Raw genomic sequence first — 23,408 nt, forward strand, 5'->3', positions numbered from 1 at the left:
ATAAAAACTCTTTTACAACAATGTGTATGTCCACAAAGGACAGTCAAACTGCTCAACTTAAATGCTGTGACATAAAATAAGTGTTTGAAAAGATGGACAAGCTATGGAAAGAGTATTTGTTTCCCCAGTGATAGAGCTGTGAATAATGTGCATGAAATCATTCTACGCATGTTCCCAATCTGCTTAGCTTGACTCTTGCACAGTCAATATGACCAAATAATAAACATGACCAAATTAGAGACCAAGTATTTGAAAGTATGTTTGATGCTATGAGTACCTGAAAGCCCATGGCAGTTTCATAAATAACCAAGTAATGCAAGACCTTTGGATAAATTGTGCTCCTCCCAACATAGATGCAAAGAACACAAAGTCATTTTGATTTTTTTTTCCTTTGAGGTCTATAATAGAGCAAGGTACTTTAAAAATTGCTTCAAACATGGTACGTTATACTGAATTGTCATATTGAAGTGTAAAACAATATGGAGAGGTAACTTAAGATGAGTCAGTAGCAAATTATTTAACATTTCTTACAACTAATATAGCTTCACACCATTTGTCAGACAAATAAAGAGCAGCCGGGTGTTTTTGTACTCAGTTAAAACATGCTGTTGTATTTTAATTTCCACGTCAACTCAGACCAACCATACAGTTGGCTGCACTATGACATTCACAGCCAAAACCAACACAAGCTGTACTTATTTGTGGCATGAATGTTCAAATAAATACAGTACAAGTATTAAACAATGCCATGACAGCACAAGTAGACTGCAGATTCTGTACTCACATTAAAGATTTTATACTCATACTAATAAAATCAGAGTGAATATTACATTTAACTTGTATCACTGTCTCCAGTAATTCCGCGCTTTCCTCTCTTTCCCAAGTTGGAAGTCAAACAAGGGACTTTCCATACCTTTTTTTGCATGGCACAAGAAGAGATTGGGTTAATTAGACTTGTATCCACAGTTTAGAAGAATGGGAGTTTTGCATGGCACAAGAAGAGATTGGGTTAATTAGACTTGTATCCACAGTTTAGAAGAATGGGAGGGGATATCTTAGACCCCCACAAAATTTTTTAAACTGGACTAGACAGATTAAATGCAGGAAGGATATCTCCGGTAGCAGGGAGTCCAGGATCAGCATTCATAGTGTAAGGATAAGAGGTAAGCCCTTAAAGTCTGAGGAGAGAATTTCTTCTCCCAGAATGATAAACCTGTGGAATTCTCTACCACAAAGCATTTGAAGCCAAAGCATTAAATACATTCAAAAAGGAATTAGATATCATTCTTATGCCTACAGGAATCAATGGGCATGAGGAGAAAACAAGAACTGTGTACTGAGATTCAATAATTTGCCATTATATTGAATAGTGGAGCAGTCTTGAAGGACTGACTGGCCTTCCCCCTGCTCTTATTTTCAATGTATCTAAAACTACTCCAGCTGATTACCAGCTTTGATTCTTTCCTTGTTAACTAATGTATTGATCCAAAAAGCAGTTCAGGCCACATTCCAAAAACCCATTGACGTATAACTCACATAACTGTTATTAAATGATTATCTACCCCATTGATCTCAGATATAAAAAAGATGCAATTCGGAATGAGCTTGAAATTCCCCTTTAGTGAAAACCATCACCAGAATGAACAGATTTATTTTGCACATATTTTCCCAATTTTAATGTATTAATATGTTTTTATATTTTAGCAAACAACTCTTAATCAACTTCCAAGAATTCATAAGTTGAAACAAATCTACCAACAAAAGATTATTAAATGAGTCACATTTCTATTTTTACCCAGTCTATTTGATAAGCAATTGGAACCATTACAAAAAAAAATAATTCTCAGAAGTTTATTATTCTCTTTGTAGCACTTGCGACTCCAGGAACAATGAAAATGCTACATTTAATTGCAATATGCCCAGTCTAAGAAAAAGGATAATATACCAAAAAAATTCAACTAATATTGCCAAACTTTATGACCATGTCCCAATGCTGGTTGTTGGAAAACAAAGCCATCAAGTTTCTTTCCTTTATCTTCCATGGGGAAAGCTTCAGGCAATATCGACCAGCTGAGCTCATTCCTGAAAAATGACATCTGACCAATAACCTGTCAGAGGCTTTAACACTAAATCTAGGCTTACATTCCATTACACTCATTCCACCTTTGGGATGTACCATCTCTCAGGTAAGATTTGACTAAGGCTCTGTACATGTCCTCTCAGGTGAATGCAAAAGGTCCTGTGGTACTAATCTTGAAGCTGTATAACAGAACTCTCCCTATATTCTGGCTAAATTTTTAATAAATACTGAAAAAAGAGATTCTGTTCTTTCTCCCAATGTTGTTTGTGGGCCATTGATATATGCATCTGATTTGCAGCATTCCCTATAATACAAAGTCATGTCTGTTTATCTTCTTCGTCTGCAAAACTTGCAATCAGATTTGTTAAAAGGGAAACATTCAAACCACTTACCACAGCAGTTAAATGCAATTTGAAAAAAAATGCGGAGCAAATATTTTGCCACTGGCACACTTCACGGAGTTACTCTTTAGAGTACCGAATGTCTTTTGAAACTAGCACCTTCGTTAATTCCAAACAAATGATCTCTGGCATTAAAATAACGACAGTTCAAAGAACAAGAATGCAAAGAGCTTTGAGGTGTCCCAACTTTATCAAAGGCTTTGCTTACATACAAGTCTTTTGGCCTATTTGCTGTCGAACTATGCCCTAGCAACCAGTGTCCTTACAAGCAGATAAGAGGCGATTAGAGAAACTTGAAAAGGGAGGGAATACTATGCAGATTAACTGCATTCTCTGACTATCATACAAACTGAAATAATTCAGGGGAATGAGTTTCCTCCATGTCAGCTAATAAATGGAACGAGGAAGCAAGACCCCAGCTGAGTTTTCTAGATAAAGGCAGAACAAGACAAAAAGAAAATCTAATCTGGCCAAATGGAAAAATGCCACCAATCTGCATAAACTGCAATGTATATAACAAGCCAAGATGATAAATGAATGCATGATCATAGCCCTCAAAAGTGGTGCTACCCTTGTCCTTGGCATTGCATCAAGATATCTGAAACAAAATGATGCCAGTATATTATAACATACAAGCATATTAGAACCAGCTGCTGAATATGTCATCAATCCAAAATAATTTATTTGAACAGTTACTCTTTTCAGACCATTCTTACAATTGACAATATTCTTACAGATACATACTATTCAACTGTTTGCTATTTTTCCCCTTCAGGAGACAAAAAAAGTTTAATTCATTATGGTTTGATTTACATGCATATAAGAAATACATCACGTAGCCAAAGCTCATTTGTCTTAGGAGTTCCAACAACTGCAAAAGTAGAATATTCCACTTACCTATAATGGCATGAACTCGTATAGACAGCTGTGTCCGGAGGATTAGGGTAGGACGTCTCCCTTTGCTGAGTGAAAAAGAAATGATTCATTAGTCAAGTTGAACCCCAATGCTCCCTGATGCTTCCTTTTGATGTACTGTGCTACCATGAACTCGTCTACTTCTACATTCAATACACATACAGCACCTTTAATGTAGTAAAAATGTCCCAAGTGTTTCACAGGATTATTAACAAACAAAAGGAAGCTTTTAAACTCTTTTGCTGGTCTTGCCATTTAAGCACACAAGATTTGAAGTGCTTCATTTGAAGTGCTGAGAGGTTACAAAGCATCACACTGAGATTTTTAATCATTATTTCCTAAACTTTCTGGAACTGAACTCCTATCAGATGTTGTGCTTAAAAAATAGGTGGCGTGCCACAGCCTTGCAAAGATCAGGCAGAAGGAGGACATCTGTTACCTCGTCTTGGCGAGGCCCATTAAACACTGTAAAATGATTGCAAGGTTAGTTTGAAACAATGCTTTATTTCAAAACTGCATTGTTTGCTCTTTTTAAAAATTGTTCAATGTAATTGGCTACTCTGACCACTTGATGACAACACTGCTTCTGAGTGTTCTCGGTGCCCAAAATCCCATTGTCCCACCCCAGCAAACCACATGCCTGCAGCACTGAGTTACAGAAATTCGAGGAAAGAAAAAAAAGAGGTCAACTACATTTATAACCTTGGTATTGGAGAAAGTTATTGGTTTGTATTGTTGCTTCACCATTGGCTACAAAATACAGGCCAAGACAAACCTCTCACCTCTGAAGATCTGCATGTATTTTTTTAAGAAGACTGAGGGGAAAAAAAGTAACCAGCAGTCAACTTCATGTATTTCCTCAAGGCTTCTCGGTCTGAATCCTAACACAGATAAAATCCCTTCTAGTCATGCAAGAAGGTAATATAAAGCCACAGAGATCCCGTCTGCAGATAAACGAGTCAACATTCTGCTCTGGACGGAATCAATGGATAATCTGGACTGGTTTTGTACATTGTTTTAATTCTCCTAAATTTTACTAAAACGTATTTGCTATCACCAAAGGTTAAAATCCACGATGAGCCAGTGCAATTGAAAAACCTTGACCATTGCATTTTTTAATAAAGTATTTTAAAGATTTTTTTGAATGAGTGCAAACATGTTGTAGATTATTAAAGCAGTGGATTTATCACAAAAATAATAAATGTGGTTTAATGAACGGGAAATCGCGTACAATAAAACAATTAAAGCTTTGTTGAGAGTGTATAGAGCAAACTATACAAAAAGAAAACTGACAGAAGGTAGCATTTTTGATTTTTAGAAAGCATTTGAGAGAGCACCACAGAGGAAATTATAATTTGCGATTAAGGTTAATGGGATTGTGGCTAATTCCAGGGATTAGAGATTGGTTAATGGACAGAATAATGGTAAGAAATGGATCATTTCAGATGGTAGCATGTCACGAGTAAAGTGATGCGAGGATCAGTGCTCAGGTCCAAGTTATTTATAATCTGTATTAGTGATGACTCTGGTGAATGGCCAAAGAAAAGTTTATAAACTGAATCTGAGGTTCATAAACAACTTCAGTGTTTTTGGAGAGGGCGTTCATTTTAAAAATATTTTGGTCAAATTGTGAATGGAGGGGAGGATGTGACAGTGTGGTACATTACTTGGTCTGGGTTACAGCATTTATAGACAGAGGAGATCTTGATGTGGCACCAAGTGGCCACATCCCCCACCAATCCTGTATTGAACCATTCAGGTTCTTCAAGGCTTGTGAAATCCAGAGAACCATCCCATTGGACGTTGAAAGAGTTCTTTGCTCAAGATAGTGTTTTCGACCCTGGTTTAACTCCATTTGCTGTTGTTGAAATTTCCCTAGGAGACCAGTAGCAGATCCAGAAAGAGAGTTTTGAAATCATTCACCATATTGGGGGGGGGGGGGGGGGGTGGGCGGGGAGGCTTAAGGAGTTAAAATGGAGGAGAGAGGATTTGGAGAAGTGCGGGTTTTAGACAGCTCACACAGCCTCTGTCACAGCATGTCAATGAATGGAAAGTGCATAAATATTCAACAGCAACAGGAGCCAATGACATGTGATGCTGAAGTCATCAACCTTCAGTCCTCCTGTGGAAATTCAGGGCAGTGAACCCAGTGAAGGCACCAAAAGAAGGAGCCAAGCCAGAAGTCATTGCTCCCGACTTGCAAACTCAAATCAGTGACTTAGATGAGAGGACCGAGTGTACAGACACCTGAAGTCGGCTGATGCCACAAAGCGAGGTCGTCTAATAAGCAATGGAGAAGATGTAGAGAGACTGCAGTGGGATATGGACGGGTTAAATAATTGAGAAAGGGTGACCGATGTTGCATAATACAGGCATACGAAATTATTTTTACAAAAGCAGAAAAGTAGATTTTTTTAATAAAGCAAGAAACTCAAATGCCATCAGTACTAATTATGAATTCAACACAAATCACAGGAAATTACTGGAAGAAAAACAGCAAATAATGAGGAAGGTGAAAGTTATGATATGGTAAGAGAGCAAGAGAGAAATTCAAGATGTGAGGGGGAAGCTTTTCCATTCGAGGGTGGTGGTTATCTGCAACAAGTAGACAGAAGATGTGGTAGAGGCAGCTACAATTACACTTGGACAGGTATTTGGAAAGGCGTACAATTACATTTGGAAAGGCGAAGAGCGGTGTGGGCTGAATGTAGGCAAAACACGGTTGGCGTGGACAAGGTGGGCTGAAGGGCCCATTTCTGTGTCCTACGACAGTAAATAGAATACAGGAATTCAATAGCTTTAAAAAAGTCAAAAGAACCTGTTCAATTTTTAGATCCTCTGTGAAGGCCAGCAAACAAGTGCAATTAGCAGAATCTTCCAGTGGTAATTAATTTGAGCTGGGAGTGTGGCCAGTTGTGTGTGCAAGACTGGCTTCTACCTCAATGATTGTTAAACCAGTGCAAAGGGCTAGAGAAACTCAAGGTGCACTGTACATAAATCATGCTTCAAATTCCAGGATCCTCTGCACTGGTTTCACTGACTTGGGACTGGTTTTACTGATACAACCAATACAAGTAAATGAAAACTCCAGAATCCCGTGTTCTGTGTTCCTACTGTGCAACTGGAAACCTCTCAGCAGCTGTGTTCAATTTTTCAATTTACCACAGCTGCAATGCAAAAAAAAAACTTTGTGATAGTGCCATTTTGAAGAATAGCAAGAGAAATATCCTGTGTCCAAGCCAATATTTACCCTAATCTCAAATTGGTCATTATCACTTTGCAGTTTGTGTGATCTTGCACTGTGCAAATTGGTTGCCATCATTCTTACACTGGCAAAGTACCCACAAGAAACCAGAGGAAAATTTACTCCTGTAGCAATTTATCCTCAATATTGTTCATCAATGTGTCTAATGTGCTGTGATAAGCTCTTTGCTGAACTCAAATTTACCTCCGCTGTTATACACCAAAAACTTTCCCATAGGCACAATTCGTTTTTAAAAAAATGACAAATAGAAAATTGAAGTAACTTCCTACCAAATCATAATCTGTCTGCAATTTTTACTCTTAAACCACCATATGGTAAGAAAAAGTGCTCTGAATTATGGGCTGGAAAAAGATAGTCAGCAGTCTCCCAGTGATACTATAATAGGCACAGCATGTTCAGTAATAAAAGAACACAATTATCATTCGCCCGCAGAATTAGAATGTTCTGCATACTCCTTAATATAGCTACAAAGCTCCTTTAACACTGTGCCAAATTATTCTGAAGCAAATAGTTGGCGATGAAGAGGGGGAGGGGGGAGGGGGACAGAGTATGAAAACAGCCCCTTCAGCCCAACTTGTCCATGCTGAACAAGATGTCTATCCAAGCTAGAGACCTTTGAACCTTTGCTATCCACATACTTGTCCAAATGTCATTGTAATTGCATCCACCTCTACAGGTTGTTCTGGCAGCTCGTTCTGCATACCCACCACCCTCAGTGTGAAAAACATTCCTCTCAGGTCCCTCTTAAATCTTTCCCCTCTCACCTTAAATCTAGGTTTTTTTTGCTTTTAGACCCCCCTACCCTGGGGAAAAGACCATTACCATCCACCTTATCTGCTCCTCTCATGATTTTGTACACTTCTACAAGGTCACCCCTCAGCCTCCTACACTCCAGAAAAAAAGTCCCAGCCTCTACAGTCTCTCCTTGTAACTCAAGCCCTGCAGTCCTGGTAACATCCTTGTGAATCTTTTCTGCACCCTTTCCAGCTTAATGACATCGTTCCTGTAGCTGGGTGACCAGAACTGCACACAATACTCTAAATGCAGTCTCACCAATGTCTTGTACAGATGCAACATGACATCCCAACTCTGTACTCAATCCCCTGACCGCTGAAGGCAAGCGTGTCAAATGCCTACCCGTGTCACCACTTTCAGGGAATTGTGCACCTGTACCCCTACAACATTCTCGAGGGTCCTACCACTTACTATGCAAGTCCTGCCCTGGTTCAACTTCCCAAAATGCAACACCTCACTCACACTTGTCAGAGTTAAATTCCATCTGCCATTCTTTGGCCCACCTTTCCCAGTTCATCTGGATCCTCTTGTAATATTGGATAACCTTCACTGTCCACTACACCACCAATTTTAGTATCATCCACAAACTTACTGAACATATTAACAACATTCCCATCCAAATGATCAACATAAATGACAAGTGACAGTGGAGCCAGCACAGATTCCTGCGCCACACTAATGGTCACAGACCTCGAGTCAGAATAACAACCTTCCCCTACCACCCTGATTCCTTCCACCAAGCCAATTTTGTATCCACTTGACTAGCTTACAATGTGATCTAACCTTCCAGACTATCATGCAAAACTTTGTCAAAGGCCTTGCTGAAGTCCACCTGGACAACGTCTACCGCCCTGCCGTCAATCTTCTTCGTTACCTCTTCAAAAAACTCAATCAAATTTGTGAGGCATGATTTCCCATGCAGAAAGCCATGTTGATTATTCCTCATCAGTCCTTGCCTTTCCAAATGCAGGTAGATCCTGTCTCTCAGAATCACCTCCAGTAACTTTCCCACCACTGATGTTAGGTTCACCAGCATGTACTTCCCTGGCTTGTCCTTGAAGCCCTTCTTAAATAAAGACACAACATTAGCCATCCTCCAGTCTTCCAGTATCTCACCCATGGCTAAAGATTATGCAAATATCTCTGCCCGGGCCCCTGCAATTTCTTCCCTAGAATCCCACAATGTCCTAGGATACACTTAATTAGTCCTTGGGGATTTATCCACCTTATATGCCTCAAGACTACCAGCACCTCCTCCGTTGTAATGTGGATATGTTCCAATATATCACTATCCATTTCCTTTAATTCTTTAGCTTCCATGACCTTCTCCACAGGTGGCATGGTAGTGTAGCAGTTAGCGTGACGCTATTATATCACCAGCGATCAGGGTTCAATTCCCATCACCGTCTGTAAGGAGTTAGTACATTCTCCCAGCATCTGTGAGGGTTTCCTCCAGGTGCTCCGGTTTCCTCCCACATTCCAAAGACGTACGGGTAGGTTAAGATGGGTTTAAGTGGGCGGTGTGGACTCATTGGGCTGGAAGGGCCTGTTACGTGCTATAAATAAAGTTTTACGTTTATAAAAAATACAGACAAGAACTATTCAGTTAAGACCTCACCCATTTCCTGTGGCTCCACACATAGACAACTACACTGATTCTTAGTTACCCTGTTGTGCGTGTGTAAGTGCAAGAGGGAGCACGAGATCAAATATTCTTCATGATCAACAGCACACAAATGCCTTTGAAAATTTAGTCCCACTACCTCACTCTTTCTCCTTCAGCTGCTAGTGGTAGAATGGAGCTACATTTCCCAATAAACCATTCCCAGAATTGTTATGACAAGAATTACATCCCTGTCCCACCACCCGTTACACAGCTGAGCAACAAGCTCACAAGTGGATACTTTCATGGGACAATTTTGTTCAGCATCAAGCAAGGAGGAAAGCAGGAAAGCAGGATATAAAGCAAGTTCCCAGCCACTCAGTCAGCATCTGTAAAGAGGGAGCAGAGCTTATGCTTCAAGTCATCACTTTTCAGCTCTGGGTTTAATTTTAATAAAAGGTCTTTGTCCCGAAACATTAACTCAGTTTCTCTCTCCACAGATGCTGCCTGACTGACTGGCTATTTCCAGCATTTGTTTTGGTCCCAGATTTCTAGCACTGCGCAATTTTATATTTGAGGGAGGAGGAGAAATTCATATCAGCCATGGCTTTTATTCCTGATCATCAAATTGATTATCTCCTGCTGAGAAATATTATACCTGGCTATTGAAGGAGGAAGAACTTTGCAAGGTTTTAGGGAGGGTGTTGTATCAGACCTCATGTTCACCAGCTCAGTGCAGACATAAAAGGTAGCCAGCCAGAGACATGACTCGAAGGCTGGTATAGCCCTGGGAACTGAACTCAGTAGAGGCTAAGTAGAGAAAGAAAATTTCCAAAGTGTTGCTTTGTGAAATTGCAGGCACCCCAATCAACCTCTTGAGGATAAAGGCTTATTCTGTACTAAATCCTTGCTGTTGTATTTTTTAGAATTATAACCAAGGCTGAGTATTAGTACAGGCCCGATGTGACAGATCACACGTAGGAAAGAGTAATGTCCATATGACTAGCTGACGCAACTTTGAGCAAGCCACACATTTCTCTGACTTCCATGTCAAACCCTAAAAAAAATGCTTAAGCAGCATCACTTCTGGCAGCATGTGGTATTTTATGTCCTTGGTCTGTGTGTGGTGGCATTTCATAGCTTTTCAGTTATCATACTATAATTACATTGACACATGTAACCAAACTATTTCACTTCAAAAATATTTCACTGTCCCTTTCCAAATCGGGCCACAAGCTTAAATAAATACCATTGGAAATTTAAATTAAAAATAATCTACTTCACTTTCCATTTGATTTTGCTCAAGGCAGGGTCAACAAAGACAATTTGATCTGTCTGAAGGATGAAAATCATGGCATTAACTCACATTCTACACACAATCCCCCTCCTGCCCACCCCCAACCTTGGATTGCCATTATCGTGCAACTAGGCTGAACTTTAGACTGATGTAATTCTGCATATAGAGGCTCTCTTTCACTTCATCCTTGTAATCAATCCTGAAAGTTTACATGCAATACAAATTAATCAGAAGTTGCAAGTTACAAAAGTGAATGAACTACTTTAATAACATCAGAAAGTAGGCAAGAGAAATACGAAGTGTAATCCCAATTTATTATACATGTGCCAATTGCTAAATTTGCCATATCCATTTATTTACTCCGCTTCCCTATTAAAAACCCTCACATAGCCCTCAGAACTTAGTTATCCTGGGAGTTTGGCACTGCAAAGCTCAACTCACAGCAACTCAGTTTACAATTGTATTTAACATTCCTCAAGAGACAAAAATAATGTTCTTCATTAACATTTGAAAGATTAAACATTAAGTCAAGAAGTTCCAGATGGCCCAATTATTTTAATTCACTTTGTACCAGTTGTGGTTATTCTCCAAAGGACATGAAGCAAAAGAGGTGCCAGACAATATCCCCAAGGAACACATCAGAATTGTGCCACATCACAATCCAATCATGGGGAAAGGGGAAAGGTAAACAATATCTGAAAAGAAAAGACAGGGCTGGGAGATGTTTTGCAGAAGTACTAGCTGAAGTCTTAACAGATAAAGTGTAGTGTAGTACATTTTAAACATCAGGACCTAGCATATTTCTAGCGCAGTTTATTTTGATGCAACTCTGGTGACCTTGTTGCCAGCGTTATAATTGTCATGTCCAACGTAAAATCGACCCTTGCCAAATAAATTATCCATTTGTCAAGTGTTATTATTATACTATGTTAGTACTTTTCATCTTTGAGGATATAGTATGCATTTCCTCTCTAAAACTGGTCATAATCAGTAGCTTGTGTGTAGAAATAAGCAGCTAATATTCAATTTATCACACATATCAAAGGCTTTCTGGTTACAGTTTACACTGGCAACAAGGACGAGTTAACTGGAAGTCCAGTCACTGCCATTTTGGGAATATACATTTGCTGTTGATTTTTGATGGAGTGGAAAGGATTCTGTGCATGCAGTGTCCAATGAAGTCAGCCTATCAGTTAACTCTGTAGCTACTAATAGGACAGTGAATTCTAACTAATCTAATTAATGCAAGACAACCAATGCCCTACGTGTATGTTTGAGTAAACAGTAACGTTGAATACAAGGCGAGAAGCAAACAAAACAATTGATCAAATTTGCATCCATCAGAGACAACAGTACAAAATCTGAATCACCTAATGTTGAGCAGAGCTGAAACACAGGTTACTGAAGGATGCATATCAAAGCAACTTCAACCAAAAGTCCTTGAAAAGAATATCAAACTGTTCAGCTGCACTTTTAGAACAGACAGCAGTTGATGTGGAAAAGCCAGAGAGTAACATTGTGAACAGGGTCAGAAGAGATAATAAACACCAGGCCAAATCCACTTCCTTGAAGGTGACCACAGAGAACAGTCAACATCACTAAAGTGGGAAGAACTCAAATTTGTGCCACCACTGTTGTGACAGCTATCACACAAACCAAAATGTGTCGTTGGCAAGGAGAAAATCAATCACGTCGCACAAGTTTGTGACTGCTGAAGCCAGGCAGAAGTCAGCAAAATTCTGATGATCCCAAGTATGCATTTGTTACATGCTGCACTTCTCAGAGCACTCAACCATGGGTAGCAGTGAACAGCTGCAACTCATGAATTAATACACTGGGTGGAAAAGCCACATCTGTCAACAGGATGAGCAAGCACACCTTGCAACAACTTTCACCGTCACCCTAATCTAACTTGGCAAGGAAATGGTAGGATATTTCCTTTCGATAATGCTTCACCTTTGACCGTTCCAGAAACATCATGCAAATGACTTTCACTTCCAAGGACTGTTAGTAAGACATTCTGTGCGATCTCAAGTGACTGCAACACTCTGAGCTTTTCACACAGCAGATATCACATAAGCAAATCCTTGGACTGATCCTTCTGGTCAGGAAGAGGTCAAAACACTATACATCGGTTAAGCTAATGTGAACAAAATGCCCAAAATGGTGACACTCAGAAAAATTGAAGCAGCAACAAAGCAAAATGTTGTTCTGCCTCTGAATTAACAACAATTCCATATACATGAACTCTGTAAGATTTGTACAAAGTTCACACAGTAGTGTAGCGGTTAACATAATACTATTACAGTGCCAATGACCCGGGTTCAATTCTGGCCACTGTCTGTAAGGAGTTTGTACGTTCTCCCCGTGTCTGCGTGGGTTTCCTCCAGGTGCTCCGGGTTTTCTCCCACATTCCAAAGACGTACAGGTTAGGAAGTTGTGGGCATGCTATGTTGGCACCGGAAGCGTGGCAACACTTTGCGGGCTGTCCGCAGAACATTCTACGCAAAAGGTACATTTCACTGTGTGTTTTGATGTACGTGTGACTAATAAAGATATCTTATCTATGAACTCACAATTACATCAGCCTTGGATCCTGTGGAATGTGACATGTCATCCTTCAGTCACCTAAAGAACATTGGATCTTTCATGAACGTGAAAGATTTGTGAAAATTAAATAACTTACGGAGGAGAAAACAATTTCCAGAAATATTATTTCATGTGTCAAGCAACATTGATGTCAAACCTTCAAGAACAGATATAAATGCTGAAGTTATCCAAAGAGCCATGGGATAATGCCAGTGGTGATTTTTCAGATCTGCACCCTGGTGAACATTTGCTTGTAATGACTACAGCAGTCTCCCTATTGTTAACGTCGTCACCGGTGCTTCCACACAAGCTACCATTCCAACACCCCGTCACGTCGTTGCACAAGTAGTGAAGACTGACTATGGGCACTGATGACTACAAGTGGCTTGCAAATTACTTAGATTTCAAATGTCACGCCTCACTGGCTGCACACCAGTTGCTAAATAGACAGATTTATACAAATGCTACGAAAATTCTCAGTTGGATCATCATTGCTAAGCCACCCGCATCAGTATCCTAGGTGTCACCACTGACCAGAAATTCAACTTAATCAGCCACATAAATCCTGTGGCTACAAGAGTTGGTCATATAATGGCTACCCTGTGGCAAGTGATTCACCTCCTGACACCCTAAAGCCCTTCCACCATTTACAAGGCACAAGTCTGGAGTGTGATGGAATACTCTCCACTTGCCTGGATGAATACAACTCCAAAAACTCCCAAGAAACTTGACACTACCTATGACAAAGCAGCCCAATTTATTGGCACCCAATACATCACACTGAATATTCATTCCTTATGTCGCCAGTGCACAGTAGCTCCAATGTGTACTGGGCAGTCTGCAGTTACTTGCCCAGGATACTCTGACAGCACAAGATGGCCACACATCAAGCAGTGACCTTTACTACCACAAAGAACGACAGCAGTAGGTGCACGGGAACCTCAATACCTGGTTCCTCTCCAAGTCACACCCATCCTGACTCTATGACATTCCTTCATTGTTGCCCCATCAAAATCCTAGCAGTCTGTCCCTAATCGCACTGTGGTTCAAGACGCCAGCTTACTACCACCTCCTCAAGGGAGATTAGGGATAAATTCTGGCTTTGTCAGTGATGCACAGATCTAGAAAAAAATGTAAAAAACACACTGGTCATACAGAGGGAAAATTATGGAAGAGCTTTATGTGTGTTTATGGAATTAAAGCGTTTGGCAATCAGAATACTACCAGCCAGATTTGTTTTGGTATAACCCATGCGCTAACATTCACTGCAATGTAGATAAAGGGAAACCTGCAGACGTGGTGTATTTGGATTTCCAAAAGTCATCTAACAAGGTGTCGGAGGCTGGTGCACAAGTTAACAGCTTATGGTTTGCAGGAAGTGCATTAACATGAATTGAAAAAAGGTGGTTAACACATAGATAACAGAATTGAACTAAAATGGGCTTTTTCAGATTGGATATAACCAGTGGAGAAGCCCTGGAAACAGTCTTTGGTCCCTCAATTATTTATATTAATGACCTGGAGGAGGAGACAGTGCAAGGTATCCAAGTTTGCCAATGTCACACAAATAGGTGGAAGGACGAGTAGTAACTCTACAATGGGATAAATATAGATTGGGTGAGTGGATGAAAAAGCTGGCAAATGGAGTTTAATTGGGAAAGTGGAAGGTCATGCACTTCAGTAAGAAGAATCAAAAGGCAGATTTTCTTCATGTAGAGAGACTGCGAGTACGTACAGAGGGAGTTACATATTCTTTTGCATGAAACACAAAAAGTTAGAGGTAAATGCAGCAAGTAGTTGCATTTGGAGCCATTGATTATGGCACCCTCCACTGAAGGTTGAGAAAATATTTTAATTAACATTTGATCATTCACAGTGCAAATCTCTGACCAAATGGCCAACAGCAACACACTTACTTTAAAACTTGAGAAATAGCAGCATTTTAGAAGCGGAAATCACTGTCAAAGCAGGTGAACTGTGATTGAATCATTAATCTCTATGACATATACACAGCTGTGTTTAAATTTGGGGCAGGGGGCAGCAATAACAGTTATTTTTTTTTAACAAAAGTAAAACAATCACCAACAGTCAAATGAAGTAACGTTTGGACGAAGCCAAAGACAAAACCCACCTCTTAAAACATACAAACACTTGAAATGCTAACATAATTAAACACAGTTGATAATGGTAATTCAAAATTCTTTAACACAGAACTAAAATACAACAAACAATGCCAGAAACATTCAGTTACTTAAAGCATCGAACAGAAACTTCAGCTGCTTCTGCTTTCACAGGTGCTGCCTGATCTACTGACTAATTTTAGCATGTTCTGCATTTAATTCAAAATCCTTTATTTCCTTTTCACAGTGTTTGCAGCTCTTGGAGCGCAGACCAAAGTATTAAAACTTTCATCTTCATATAAGAGAGCAAGCAATAAGTTGACCATCAAATGATACTTTGCATCAAACATTATTATATAACAGGCAGGTTTCTACCAATAGGAAAAAGTAACTGTCGATCAACTTGACTTTGTAAATGGAACAACTCTTCTAATATCTATTATTGGGTTCTTCTGCATAGCCGATCTCAGTTTGTTTCATTGCCCAGAGACACGATGGAACATACTGACATTATAAACAGCATCACGAGAGCTGCATGAATCAGTCTGCTGGATGTGGACCACAGGCTTTATTTCATTTTGGGAGCAAAAAGATGAGAAAGAAAGAGAATATGTTAGGAATAAATACAAGAATGACAACCTGGAAAAAGAATAACAAAAATAAATGTGGTCGCTTTGAAGCAAAGGCAGTTGAAATTAGTATGGAGAATCAAGTAATGACTGAGCAATGACAAATATCTTGTACCTGCTTTCACTGTGGAATTCGCATGTATTCGTAATAGAGCAGAACCAAGGAGTGAATGAAAGCAAGAGCTCAGAATAATTAACATCACAAAAGCAACAAAACAAAAGTACTGGAGAAATTATGGGGACGAAAAGCCAACAAACCCCCCCTAAGTCTGACACGTTGCTTCCCATTGTTCTGAAAGAGCTAGCTGCTGAATCTGTTGGTACAATCATTGGTTTCTTCCTTGCTGAATATATCCACTTAGATTTGTCAAATACTATTTCCTTTTCATTGAACCATTCCAAAATTCCCATGGTTTTGATAATGTCAGAGCAGATTGCAAGGCAGCTAATTTAACACCACTGTTCGAGAATGGCAGGAGGGAGAGACTGGAGAATCACAGAGCCGACATCCGTTGTTGGCAAAATGCTGGAATTCATTATTAAGGATGTGGTAATAAGGCATTTTAAAAAATAATAGTATGATTCGGTAAAGTCACAATAGTTTAACAAAAAGGAAACACTGTTAGACAAACCCAAGAGAGTTTTTGTTTGAGGATGTAATTAGACGATAAGGGGAAACAAATGCATGCACTATAATTGCATTTACAGCAAGACATTTTGCATGCACTATAATTACATTTACAGCAAGACATTTTGCATGCACTATAATTGCATTTACAGCAAGGCAATTGACAGAATGGCTCATGCAAAATGACTACATGAAGGCAGCCCAAGAAAGTGGGAGCAGTGTAATAGTTTGGGATAAGAAAATTAAAGACTGAAAATAAAGTTAGGACAAATGGGTCTTTGTCAGGTTGAGAGGCTGCTACTAGATGGACACCAGTGAGATCAGTTCTAGGCCCTCAGCCATTTATGTTAATGACTAAGGCCTCACTTAAGTTGTTGGATGATTTTCAAAAAATTGTGGAGGAGTTGTGGAAAGAGAGATAAAATTGCAGAAAAGTATATTAATTGCAGTAATTTGCAGAAGTCAGTCATCAAATCTGGTTGAAAAGGGGTTGCGGGAAACAGCTTAAGCTACATAAACACTTACAAAATTTAAATCATGTCATTAATTAGTGACATAGTGGTTATATTATTGGAGTCGCAGCTAGACATCTGGACCATTGATCCAAGGACATGAGTTCAAATCCCACCATGGTTGTAGATATATTTAAAAAGGTAGATGAATCTGGAATTCTTCCAAAGAAAGCCAGTCTTGGTGATTGTAGTCACAAAACCACTGCACTGTTCTAAAATCCACCTGATTCTCTATTGTCCTCTCGGGAAAGAAATCTGCCTCCTTAACCCGGTCTGCCCCAGACCCTCAATGTATTTGACTCTCAGGGTCAAATTTAGAATGGACAATAAATGCTGGCATTGCCAGCAAACTGCACATCCTGAGAGTTAAGAAATTAACATGTCAATAGAATTTTTTTTTTCCTCTCTGCATGTCCCTTGGTGCACTGCAGGGATGATATTGATTTGTATTATGGGGTTTGTTGGAGAAACAGGCAGCCTGGGACTGGGTAGGTAAACAACTATTCCTGGCTGTGGCCATAATGGAAGCTGGAGACCTTGTGAGTAGCCAAGATGGAGGCTAGAGACTTGGGAAGCAGGAGATGGTCAGACGATCCAGCTCACTGTGGCAGAGGCTGGTCACTTGGTCACTGCAGGCGCTGGTTATTGCAGACACCAGTAATTTAGATGCCAGTTACTGTAGACTCCATGTCAGCAATATCATAACTGATGATTTAGATGAAAAGATAGGAGTGCAATGTATCAAAGATTGCTATAAAAACCACACTGGACCAAAAATGACTTGTGAGGAAGATGCAAAGAATCTGCAAAGGGATTCAACAGGTTACCCAAGTGAACTAGAAGGTGGCAGAGGGCATATAATGTGGGAACATAGAACAGTACAGCATTGGAGAGGGCATGTAGCCCACAATGTCGTGTTGATCTTGATGTCAATTTATAATAAATGTCCTCCTGCTGTCTATCATCTGTATCCTTCTATTCCCTTCATATTCATACATCCATCTAAAAGCCTCAAACTCCACCAAACTGCCTGGTTCCACTACTACCCCTAGTAACCTACTTCAGGCACTTACCAGTCTCTGTGTAACAAAAAAAGGAAAGGTTATTCAGCATGGTAGCAAGAATAGAAACTGCAGCAACCACATATACAATGGGAACACAGAAACAGGTCAGAAGTTGACTGTCCTATAGCGAGTGACACAACTTACAACTCCCTAAATCCTTTCCACTATCATTTTCTTCTCACGTTCTGCCCCAACAACACATGTAAACTGACACCATCCAGGCCAAATCCATCTGGTGGCACAAAACCAACCACTGAAAACATTCACTCCCTCAGGTACAGCCTGGCTGCAGGGTGCACCATCCACAAAATGCAAGGTGGCAACCCGCCCAGTTCTCTCTGGCAGCATCTGCCAACTGCAACTCCTTCACCATCTGGAAAGACAAGAGCAGAGGTGCATGGGTAATTCCCTCTGGGTCCAGCCCACCCTGATTTTGAAATATATTGCCACTGCTTCATCACTACAAAGTCAAAACTCTAGAACTCCCTGACTAACCGTATTGTGGAATTGCTTTCACTACACAGACTACTGACTCATCACTTGCTCAAGTGCAATGACAGACGGTGTTTCATTGCAGGGTTTGCCAGCATCACACACGTCCCACAAGTGATTAACTGTTTTTCTTGAGAAAACATGAGAGATTTGGCTGGACTTCTGATGGAGAGAATGAATATCACTATCCATCCTTTTCCAGCATACACTTTTATTTTCCTAACAGGCAGTCTTTAGACTTGGATAATTGGATACATGTCAGCAATCATTCACATCTGTTTAGTGGCTACAAATAACATACCTTCAAAAGGACTTAACGGACGATCAACTGCAATGAAGTTTCGCTATCTTAGTTCTTTCTTGCTTCTAAGCAAGTTCTGTGGGTCGAGACAGCTGAGGAGGCCAATGTGGTACCTGCAGGTGGGACAGACGGTGCTTCAAGGAATGATGGGCGGGTAGTAACTCATCTGAGAAAACCTGCCTACATTTTGGGTCTTCATTTTACAATAAATTAAGGAATGAAAACTTCTTTTGTGTCCAGTGATTTATGAAACTCATTTGTCTTGTATATCTACGTTTGCTAAAAACAAAAGTTAGATGTTTGCCTCATTTAACATGGAATGAAATCTGTTTTGCTTAGTTAATCCTTATGATACTGCAATCACGCAAGAAGTCTCTCATCTTATTGTAGCACCAGTTCAGTTGTTCTCAAAAATATATGCTTTCTGCTGAAAGATTTTCAACACTACCCTTTACAGGTGGCACAGGCAGCTAGTGCACATGAATATAACCAGAGCTCAGACCAAAACCAAAAGACCCCAAGGCTGACTGGAAATTCCTGTCATGGGACCTTACCCGAGGGAATGCCTGTTATGCATTAGCATACATTTAAGGCTGTGGATCTGTCCAAAGACAGGCTAGAAGTGTTGGTTGGCCAAAAGATGGAAGTACAAGCACCAAGCAAAAAGCAGAGTAGAGCCAAGATGAAATAAGCGTTACAAGTATTGTGGAGGGCAACACGAGCAGTTGGAAAAGAAACGTCCTGCGTGTGCTTAAAAGAATGTGCATAATATGGGTTAGAAACTCATTTCTACAAAAACCCCAACAGGAAGTCCATGGAATGGACGGGATGAGATGCACAGGGACAGAAGATCAGATTCAGAATGCCAGTTGAAAATAATGTAGCTACTGTCTAATCAGGTCAATTATATGGAAGGGAAAACAGTGGTATTTCAACTGGACTCAGGAGTAACATATAACATCCTCCCGAAACAAGCATCAATCTTGTGGCAGTCCAGTTAAAACCAACAAGTCACGTGCTATTGAGGCACACCATGACGTCACTGAATTAGACCTCAAGGTGCTCTTGGAAAGTGGTGAAACTGAAGAATAATGAAAGTTACCGTGTAAATTCCACCACAATAGACCAAGAGGTTGTCACATCCACACTTGGAAACCACAAATGGAACTGATAAAGGCACATTGTAACAGAAGCACTGAGATTATTACAATGCAAGCAATCACTGAACTGCACAACTGACAGATGAAAATACAGATGTTTTGCAAGGAATAGGGAAACTAGAAATACCATGTCATCCTCAACGAGGGGAAACATCTGGTAATAGACACACCAAGATCATAGAGTCATACAGGCTTGAAACAAACCCTTCAGCCCACCATGTCCATGCCAGCTATCAATTATCTATCTATACTAATCCCATTTCCCAGAACTCGGTCCATGGCTTTCTATGCCACGGCACTAAATACTTAATACATGTTGTGAGAGTACCTGCCTCCGTCAGCCCGAGGCTACGCATTCCAGATTGCAAACACCCTTTGAGTAGAAGAATCCTTACTCAAATCCCCTATAAATCTCCTACCCCTTGCCCTCTGGTTAAAAACAACTCTGCTAAAGGGAAAAGTTTCTCACAATCTATCTGATCCATACCTCTCTCAATTCTGAATTCCTTACTCAGGCAACTCCTTAGCATTCCCAGCTGCAGTCTCTCCTCAAAACCAATTTGTTTCATTCTAGGCACCACCCTAGTGCATCTCCTCTGCACCCTATCCAGAGAAGGTATATTCCATTGGCTCTTGAAGAGTAAGCTGTAGACACCGATGTAGGGCACAATGGTAGCCCCAGTAAACACATCTATCGTACTTAGTGTGTATTGAGAAATCAAACAGTGAGCTGAGAATTTTCCTCAGGCCACAAGATTAACAGAGCACTAAATGGGAACCACTACTCTATGAAGATAGTAGAAGATGTTTTACCCAAGATGAGCAGTCAAATGCTTTCAGTGTGCAGGATGCAACAATGTGTTCTGGCACAGAGCTCAGTGATTCCATAATTCATCCGTTTCCACAAACCATCAGAAAAAAAATGCCATTTAGAATCAACACAGCAACAGAAGAATTTCAGTAAGTACTGGATCCTGTACTTTACCATGTCAGGCAGATGACAAATTGGTTATGGGATAAACAGCGAGATCAAGAACTAAACACAGAAATGCAAGACCTTCAGATTTCTAGAAAAGCAACCAAAGGAAATGCTTCACACTTTCATCCCAGACAGACTCCAGGCAGAAGTCAGGCCAGATCCATTTCACTCTGATGAAAAAAAAATAGACTATTCCTCAAATCTGCTGGGACTGCTTGGAAAAGCTTCATTCATTGATGGTCATTTGCAAGCTTAAAGAAAGATTTTGCTAGCTTTGGGATTGCTGAGGTTTTGTTCACAGATAATGGGACAAAGTGGATAACTTTTGGAAGTTCTCAAAGGATTGGCAGTTTGATCATCAGGCATCACCACCTGACTTTCCACAGAAAGTAAGGGCAGAGGAGTGGCTGAAGGAGGCTGAACCATCCAAGTCTCTGAATCATCCCTGTTTGGGCATCCAAACCTTCCTCAATAACCAGACCCAGGAGATGAGGAGAATCTTGTACAGCAACTTACGCCCAACAAATGGACAGCTGCTTGAATGAGGGGTTCAAAAAAAGTGTGGTAGAATAACTCAGGAAGCCATAAAGATGCCTAAGATATGCTACAGAAGGGATGAAGCCCACCTCAGATGGAGACAGTGGTGACGCAACACTCACCACAGCCCAGATCACATCAGGTCATGAGGGAGGAAGACCACTGAGAAAGGTTTGCTTAACAGAAGCAGAAGCAGATGTGGCTGCACCATGAATCGTGCCCAGGTCCCAGAAGAATTACAGAAAGCAAGGACCACACCTGGGAGGGGCTGCCCTTCAAACCCAGGTACATGAAAGACTTTGTGCCAAAGTAAAGCATGTAAAGACTGGACAATTATCTTGAATGTCTGTTTATTCTTTTTTGTTTTTCATTAGCAAAGTAGGGACGTTACATGTAGCTGATCCAATGTTAGGGACTTGTTTGAATGACCAGCTGCTTTGTGCGCGCATGTTTGGTGGCGAACAGGCTAGGACCAGCTTGCTGGGTGCGAGTATGCACACAGCAATGAAAATGTGCTCTCTTTCACATTCTGCATGTTCTATTGTTTAAGAACTTTCTTACTTTAACTTCCAGCGATTGTCAATCAAGTCTCAGATGGAGGAAATGGGGAGGGCAGTGGTGAGTGAGGAAGAGTAGGGATCAAAGGCTATAGGAGCACCTCCCCAGTTCCTGGCTCCAGAGAAAATCTTTCCCTTAAAATGAAACTATTTGTTATAATTTTTCCCATAGCAACTTGTGTGGCAAAAAGGATAAATCTGGAGTTATGTGACTTTCCTGATACTTCTTGTTGATGCATAGATTATATTGCATGATTTGAAAGTCAGCAAAGCGGCACGAAAATTCCACTCAGTTCCAGTATCCCCACCCCACTTACCCACCCCGAGCATAACTCCTCTTTGGCTGAGCTGTTTTTGTTCTAAGTCACATGGGCCAAGCCAACCCCAAATTCTACTTCTGGCCCAAGATGAACTCCAAAAAGACAAGCAGCAAGAAGACCATAATTAGGTTTCGCATTCTTTGAGGGGGGATAAGGGCAAAAACCCTCCAAGCCTATCAGTTCTAATTATCATCCAGTAATTCAAGATGGAAATTACACACAGCCAGGATCTCAGGCTGCACTTCCAACTTGCTGTTCGAGTGCAAAGCTCTCATACCAAACTGATTGCTCATTTCGACCCTACCCAAATTTCACTTCCTTAAAATTTCAAAAGAGAAGGGAAGGAAAGGGAAGAAAGTAGGTAGGTAAAATAAACGAAATGTACTGAACTACGTGACTAACGATTCCCATTTAACCACTTGGTATATTGCACCAATCTACAACATGACATTTTACTACTTACAGATTACAATAGAGAACAAATTCTGGAGTGTATAACGTGTTTGATCTGGAATGGGGAAACATCAAGGAAGAGGAAAAGAAGAAGGAAGGCTGAGATTAAATGCTGATTCCATCAGGTCTTCTTTAAAAAACTTATATAACTTAGCAATCACTACTTAAATACAACCAGCCATAAATTCCCTACAGCTAACTCAGTTCTGGTTAGGGATGTAATGAGTTAATGCAAGTCGTCTCGACACATTCACCAATAATGCCTAAAGTAACCACACTTTCATTACTTTTAAATTAGTACTACAATTTTTGAATCATAAGGCTACAATTTTGGAAATAAAAATATATTCTCACTGTTGTGTGAAAGAAATTCTACAAAGTCACAGTCTGTTAATGTATCAGAATCGCACATTACTAAACTTACTACAAAGCTAAGTTGCCAACAAACTCTCCTTCCAAGCTAGAATATTTTACTTTGGCAATTCTCAGCTGAATCCACATGTAAACAAGAAGCTACAATGGTATACAAAACTTGGGTGTTCAAAAGGCAAGGCAAGGAATTTTCCAGTGCATTCCTAACCTTGTATCAATAGAAACAGTACTCATGCAGACTTTAAGCATGTGTCCTGCAGTTTCCTGGAAGCCAAAAGCTATAGTCAGTTTAATGAGACAGGGTGAAAAACACTATTATGCTGGAGGAACTCGGCAGGC

The 23,408-nt window shown here is 40.3% G+C and overlaps 1 protein-coding gene across 4 annotated transcripts in view; it reads right to left on the reverse strand.

Annotated features, from left to right (window-relative positions):
• The window catches only part of fhod1 (formin homology 2 domain containing 1), a 240,770-nt gene that overhangs the window by 194,211 nt on the left and 23,151 nt on the right, over nt 1-23,408 (reverse strand). For all 4 annotated transcript variants that reach the window (XM_052028120.1, XM_052028119.1, XM_052028118.1 and 1 more), the window contains exon 3: nt 3,379-3,443. In XM_052028120.1, the coding sequence (XP_051884080.1) occupies nt 3,379-3,443 (65 nt within the window). The remainder of the gene's footprint in view (nt 1-3,378; nt 3,444-23,408) is intronic.

This window comes from Pristis pectinata, chromosome 13, assembly GCF_009764475.1.
Source record: "Pristis pectinata isolate sPriPec2 chromosome 13, sPriPec2.1.pri, whole genome shotgun sequence".
NCBI lineage: Eukaryota > Metazoa > Chordata > Chondrichthyes > Rhinopristiformes > Pristidae > Pristis > Pristis pectinata.